Genomic DNA, 7,155 nt, shown 5'->3' on the forward strand with positions numbered 1-7,155 from the left:
TTTAATTTAGGTAGTATATTTAATATATTTGGCCAATGTAAGAGGACACACAGTTTGAACAGTAACACCGTGTTTGGAAATAGGAACATAAAACACTGTACTTTTATCAAGTGATTCTTTGGCGTACCAGTAGATGGAGCCCGTGTACCACTACCACAGTTAGAGGAGAACTGTACTATATAATACATCACAGGACAGTAATTGCGAATGAGACCAAGAAGTGGAAAAAAAACCCCAACAACAACTGGACAACACAGCTTATTGTTAAATTTATTGGTTTTATGAAACAATTCAGACGTTTGAACAAGCACAAAAGGTACTGTTGAGTACCAGTATTGATTAGAACCGTATCGATTTAAATGTGATTAGTACCAATCCCTTTACTAGCACAGTGTTTGTTGGGTTAGAAGACCCTGAATCAGGACTAGGTAGATCAGGCGGACAGTGTGAGTATTTGCTGCCCTCTTGTGGTCATATCATGACATCGCATGGTTTTACATTGATCAAGTGTATGGCTGTTATTGACTTTGGGAGAGGGTTCAATGCACCACAACAAGAACTCATCTGGATTTCGGAGGACCAGACTGAAGACCAGATGAAACCGTTTGTGCTCTTCTTCACGTGGACTCTTGCCTGTGAGTCCGCACACTAAGGACCTGTCCAACCGGTGAAAGAACTGATCTTTGTTTTTGTTTCGGCAGGGGCGTCGGTCTCGGCCAGGTTCACGTGGACAAGTGAGTCACTGTCAATCGGTTTTTCCTGGTCTGTTCCGCGGTGTTGAAGCAACTGTTGTGTCGTTGTGCTCAGACAAGCCCTCCGTCATAGTCAGTACCTCGGACCTGGATGTGGGGGAGATCATGGAGGTCAGCTGCACGGTGCCCATCGACTACCGGGGTGGCGATTGTCGTCTCTACCGGGGAGACTCTCGCTTACCCTTCCGACATATGTTGGCCTTGGACTACGTTTGCGTCTTCCGCCTGTCGTCCAGCGACCTTCTGGGGCCGCAGCCGGTCGGCAGCTTGGTGTCGTTGAGGTGCGACTACCACCTGCAAGACTACACGTCCGTGTCCAGCGACGGCGCCAGTGTTGCCGTTTGGGGTGAGTCCACGCCAGTGGGGGTTAATCCAGGTCGGAGGTTTAACAACCTAGAGTTGACCTACCCAAAGACTGTAGACTCTGGGTGCTGGGTCTCTTAACATGTAGTACGAGCAGGGCCGGCCCGTGGCATAGGCCGTATAGGCAAATGCTAAGGGCGCCGTCCATCAGGGGGCGCCACGCCAGTGCCACAAATGTTGGAGAAAAAAATAAATAAATAAAAGTTGGTACTATTACTTCTAAATACAAAAAATAATCCCACGTTAATTAAAATGCAAAGTAATGCTTATTTAATAGAAATATTATTTGTTACAACATTACGCCCCCCCGCACGGTGCGCCCCCTCCCTTCCCGTATCATGACTCTTTTTGGACGTCACCACATCAAAAAATCAACACAAGATGTCAAAACGGCCAAAACTGTCAGGTGCCCAGGGAAGAAAAAAGAGAAAAGAAGAGGAGGAGAAACGAGAAAAGACAGAGGTAGCAGGTAGGTAACGTTAGCCCATACTTGCCAACCCTCCCGAATTTTCCGGGAGACTCCCGAAATTAAGCGCCTCTCCCAAAAACCTCCCGGGACAAATATTCTCCCGAAAATCTCCCTATTGATGGGAGGACAACAGGGTGACAAGAACTAAATCATCCAGAGTAGAGATAAATTGTATTATTATGTTTATCTTACCTAAAAATAAATATATTTATTTAATTTAAAAAAAAAAAACTAAATACATTTTTACTATATTTTGCTAAAAATGTATTGTATTTTTATTTGTATTTTTTCTGACTCCTTATTACATCCAGCCATATAATTATACATTAAAATAAACATATTTGAAATAATTAATTTTAAATTATCATAATTAATTTAAAATGACCATATTTAATTATTAAAATAATTGCTTGTTTATCAACAACTTTAGCAATTTATTCATTACATTTTGAAGCTCTCAGAAGCCAAGTTATGTTATATTCCTTAATATTTATTTATGCAAGTTTGAAGTATCAATTATCTAAACACAGTTTTGTTTGCATATTTTCAGGATATATATATATATATGTATGAAATACTTGACTTGGAGAATTCTGGCTGTCAATATACTCCGCCCCTCTTAACCACGCCCCCAACCACGCCCCGCCCCACCCCCGACCACGCCCCCAGCCCCCACCTCCCGAAATCGGAGGTCTCAAGGTTGGCAAGTATGCGTTAGCCTACATGAAATTATTTGTCTGTTACAGAATGTGATAGTAACCTGGCTTTTTAGCATTAAGCTAATGTTACATGATTCGGCAATTGCTAATCAATAAATAGCGAGTTCTGTTTTAACGTCGGGTTAATATTGTGGAGGGGGCTAAATTGTTATGGAAAATAATAATGTAACGTTAGGTAATTACAGTACTCCCACCTTACATTCCTCAGGGACATTTGTATTAGATCTTTTAAGCAGGTGTTTTTTGTTTACATTGTTATTGCCTTCTGGTTAGCCAATGTTTGCCCTGCAGGTAATAGTCACTTTTCCACCCCTTTATATATTAGGTATAGTTGTAAGTTAAAAAAAAAGGTCAAAGACAAAGCTATTCGGTTTCTTGTGAGTATATACACTTCACTGCCGATGTGGGGGGGCGCCACCTAAAATCTTGCCTAGGGCGCCAGATTGGTTAGGGCCGGGCCTGAGTACGAGTATGTAGACTCTGAATGAAGACCATGGTCAACAGAGCGCTGATTCTACGATTCATTGTAGCAACTCGGGACAAAAAAAGACGGCTTTTCTCTACTCAGCTGGAAGTGAAAGAAAACACTTTTTATTAAGTAATACCGTTAGGTTGGCATAGTTAGTTACCATGGTAACGGACCTTTGAGTTTGACTTTCCTGACTTTATTAGAAGGGAAAGCACAGATTTTCCCTCGGGCTACTCAAGAGTTTTCACTTAACCAGCTTTCTGGAGTACCGGTGACCGGTTCTTGACCTCCCCAGGCACTAGTCCCAGTCCCCAGCTGTCAGTCAGCCATCGGGTGGTTTCTCCCAACGACACCGTGGAGGTCATCTGCTCGCCGCCACGCCCGCCGGTCTACAAATGTCTCTTCTACCGAGACCAGGACACCGTGGCCGAGGGACCCTGCCGACGCAAGCTGACGGGCAGCCAACTGGCCCGCTGGGCGACACCTGCCGTACTACTTCCTGTCAACCTGACCTGCCGCTACCGACCCCAGGAAGACGTCTACTTCCTCTCAGACGCCAGCAGCAACATCGTGCTGTTTGTAGTCGGTAACGTAGCGCAGATGCTAAGGCTGCTAAGGCCAACGAGGGTTCTCTGACCTCGTCTGTTTTGATGTTCAGACGCCGCCCGGGCATCGTCCTCGCTGGCTTGCAACGTCGGGGTCGACTCAGGGCAGCTGCCGGCGTTCCAAGGCCTCCACCGGACCTTTGTCGGCAGCGGCGGGACTGCGGTCAAAGTTCACGTGACGGACAGTGGCGTGCAGCTCAACGCCACGTGTGACCACGCGCCCAACAAAACACCAGAATAAATGCTGGATTTATAATTGATAACAATCAATCAATCAATCAATCAAAGTTGACTTATATAGCCCTAAACCACGAGTGTCTCAAAGGGCTGCGCAAGCCACAACCACATCCTCGGCTCAGATCCCACATCAGGGCAAGGAAAAACTCAACCCAATGGGTCAACAACTAAAACAATAAAAAAAATACCATCCAAATATCACTTGTAATAAATAATATTGATTAAGTCTGTCGGTGTTGCCATGGTGACCAACAACAACACATGATTTCCGCGTCTGTTCATTTTTTTTTTTTTTTTTTTTTTTGCAGTTAAACAATCATAATATTCCTATTTTATTCTTACATGGGAACAAAAAACAATAATAAAAATGTCAGAAAAAAATTGGAACGTGATGAAAAAAATGAAAACATTTTAAATGAATAATTACTAATAATATACTTAGTCACCAATAACACAAAGTTGTGTGTATAGTTTTAGAATTTAAAAAAAAATATATATATATATATACAACATTTTTAACTTTTTATTAAGCGGCCCTTGGTGAAAAAAGTTTAGACACCATTGAATTAAAATATTAGAAGCTCTCAAAGTAATACAAAAATATACATATATTTAAAATACAAACAAACTTTAGTGAGTTAATTATTTTAATAAACACTGATAAATGTGTAACTGAACAATAATATTCTCGTTTGACACACCAGGTTATGCAGTTAAACAATCATAATATTCCTATTTTATTCCTACATCGGGGGGAAAAAACAATAATAAAAATGTAAAAAACAAAATGCAAACTTTTTTTTTTTAACGAATAATTACTAATAATATACATAGTCACCAATAATACAAAGTTGTGTATATATTTTTAGAATAAAAAAATATATATATATATATAACATTTATAACTTTTTATTAAGCGGCCCTTGGTGGAAAAAGTTTAGACACCATTGAATTAAAATATTAGGAGCTCTCAAAATAATACAAAAATATACATATATTTAAAATACAAACAAACTTTAGTGAGTTCATGATTTTAATAAACACTGTTAAATGTGTAACTGAACAATAATATTCTCGTTTGACACACCAGGTTATGCAGTTAAACAATCATAATATTCCTATTTAAAAAAAACAATAATAAAAATGTAAGAAAGAAAATGCAAAACATTTTTGGTGAATGTGATGAAAAAAACATTAAAAAATTTTTTTTTTTACTAATAATATACGTAGTCACCAATAACACAAAGTTGTGTATATATTTTTAGAATTTAAAAAAATAAAAAAGTTGAACAATCATATATTTATTGTTTAACTATTGTACTATTTTATTCTTACATGGGAAAATAACAATAATTAAAATATAAGAAGAAAAGAAAAATGTTTGGAATGTAATGAAAACATTTTTTTTTTAAAACTAATAATACTAATATACTTAGTCATCTATAACACTTGCATTTTTTTGAAAATAAAATACTTGACTTTTCAGCAAGTGGCCATTGGTGGAAAAAGTTTAGACACCCTTGACTTAAAATATTAGAAGCTCTCAAAATAATACAAAAATATACATATATTTAAAATATAAACAAACTTTATTGAGTTAATTGTTTTAATAAACACTGTTAAATGTGTAACTGAACAATAATATTCTCGTTTGACACACCAGGTTATGCAGTTAAACAATCATAATATTCCTATTTTATTCTTACATGGGGGAAAAAAAAAATAATAAAAATGTAAGAAAAAAGAGCAAAACAATTGGAATGTGATGAGATTTTATTTTTATTTTTTATAACTAATAATTACTAATAATATACTTAGTCACCAATAACACAAAGTTTTGTATGTATTTTTAGAATAAAAATAAATAAATACTTGACTTCTTATCAAACGACCCTTGAATTAAAATATTAGAAGCTCTCAAAATAATACAAAAATAAACATACATTTAAAATATAAACAAACTTTAGTGAGTTAATTATTTTTAATAAACACTGTTAAATGTGTAACTGAACAATAATATTCTCGTTTGACACACCAGATTATGCAGTTAAACAATCATAATATTCCTATTTTATTCTTACATGGGGGGAAAAAACTAATAAAAATGTAAGAAAAAAGAGCAAAACAATTGGAATGTGATGAGATTTTATTTTTTATAACTAATAATTACTAATAATATACTTAGTCACCAATAACACAAAGTTTTGTATGTATTTTTAGAATAAAAAAAAAAATACTTGACTTCTTATCAAGCGGCCCTTAAATTAAAATATTAGAAGCTCTCAAAATAATACAAAAATATACATATATTTAAAGTATAAAAAAACTTTATTGAGTTAATTATTTTAATAAACACTGTTAAATGTGTAACTGAACAATAATATTCTCGTTTGGCACACCAGGTTATGCAGTTAAACAATCATAATATTCCTATTTTATTCTTACATGGGGGAAAAAAACAATAATAAATATGTGAGAAATAAAGAGGAAAAAAATTGGAATGTGATGAAAAAAACATTTAGAAAAACGAATAATTACTAATAATATACATAGTCACCAATAATACAAAGTTGTGTATATATTTTTAGAATAAAAACAAATTAAAAAAATTATCAAGCGGCCCTTGGTGGAAAAAGTTAAACAATCATATTATTGATTGTTTAACTATTGTACTATTTTATTCTTACATGGGAAAAAAAAACTATTAGAAAAATATAAGAAAAAAGAGCAAAAAAAATTGCAATGCAATGAAAAATATATATATTTTTAAACTAATAATAATATACTTAGTCAACTATAACACAAAGTTTTGCATATATTTTGTAGCATTTTTTTTGAAAATAAAATACTTGACTTTTCGGTGGAAAAAAAGTTTAGACACCCTTGAATTAAAATATTACAAGCTCTCAAAATAATACAAAAATATACATATATTTAAAATACAAACAAACTTTAGTGAGTTCATGATTTTAATAAACACTGTTAAATGTGTAACTGAACAATAATATTCTCGTTTGACACACCAGGTTATGCAGTTAAACAATCATAATATTCCTATTGTATTCTTACATGGGGAAAAAAAACAATAATAAAAATGTGAATGGAAATAATGGAATGTGATGAAAAAAACATTTTTTTTTAAAAACAAATAATTACTAATAATATACGTAGTCACCAATAACACAAATTTGTGTATATAATAATACATTTTATTTGGTATAGCGCTTTTCAGTGTACTCAAAGACGCTTTACAGGATACAATTAAAAATATAAAACAGTTCAAAGTAATAATACATATATATTTGTAGAATAAAAAAATAAAAAAATACTTGACTTTATATGAAGCGGCCCTCGGTGGAAAAAGTTAAACAATCATAATATTCTTATTTTATTCTTACATGGGAAAAAAACAATACGAAGAAAGAGCAAAAAAATTTGGAATGTAATGAAAAAAATATAATTTTTAAACTAATAATACTAATATAATTAGTCACCTATAACACAAAGTTTTGCATATATTTTTTAGCTTTAAAAAAAACAA

The 7,155-nt window shown here is 34.4% G+C and overlaps 1 protein-coding gene across 1 annotated transcript; it reads left to right on the forward strand.

The window, feature by feature from the left end:
• The first annotated feature begins 511 nt into the window (after positions 1–511).
• On the forward strand, positions 512–3,839 carry LOC133618147 (uncharacterized). Its single transcript, XM_061978619.2, has 5 exons — positions 512–635; positions 702–734; positions 808–1,098; positions 3,068–3,358; positions 3,431–3,839. Exons 1-5 carry the CDS (start codon positions 512–514, stop codon positions 3,616–3,618), a joined length of 927 nt encoding a protein of 308 aa, XP_061834603.2. The 3' UTR covers positions 3,619–3,839.
• The last annotated feature ends 3,316 nt before the right edge of the window (positions 3,840–7,155 follow it).

The sequence above is a fragment of the Nerophis lumbriciformis genome, linkage group LG18 (assembly GCF_033978685.3).
Source record: "Nerophis lumbriciformis linkage group LG18, RoL_Nlum_v2.1, whole genome shotgun sequence".
In the NCBI taxonomy this organism is placed as follows: Eukaryota; Metazoa; Chordata; class Actinopteri; order Syngnathiformes; family Syngnathidae; genus Nerophis; species Nerophis lumbriciformis.

What these genes read in the sequence shown, in the direction of transcription:
- LOC133618147 (XM_061978619.2), top strand. Translation starts at nt 512, where the DNA reads ATGGCTGTTATTGACTTTGGGAGAGGGTTCAATGCACCACAACAAGAA. An exon ending in CTTCACGTGGACTCTTGCCT is followed by an intron (nt 636 to 701) that starts GTGAGTCCGCAC and finishes TTGTTTCGGCAG; the next exon opens with GGGCGTCGGTCTCGGCCAGG. An exon ending in GGCCAGGTTCACGTGGACAA is followed by an intron (nt 735 to 807) that starts GTGAGTCACTGT and finishes CGTTGTGCTCAG; the next exon opens with ACAAGCCCTCCGTCATAGTC.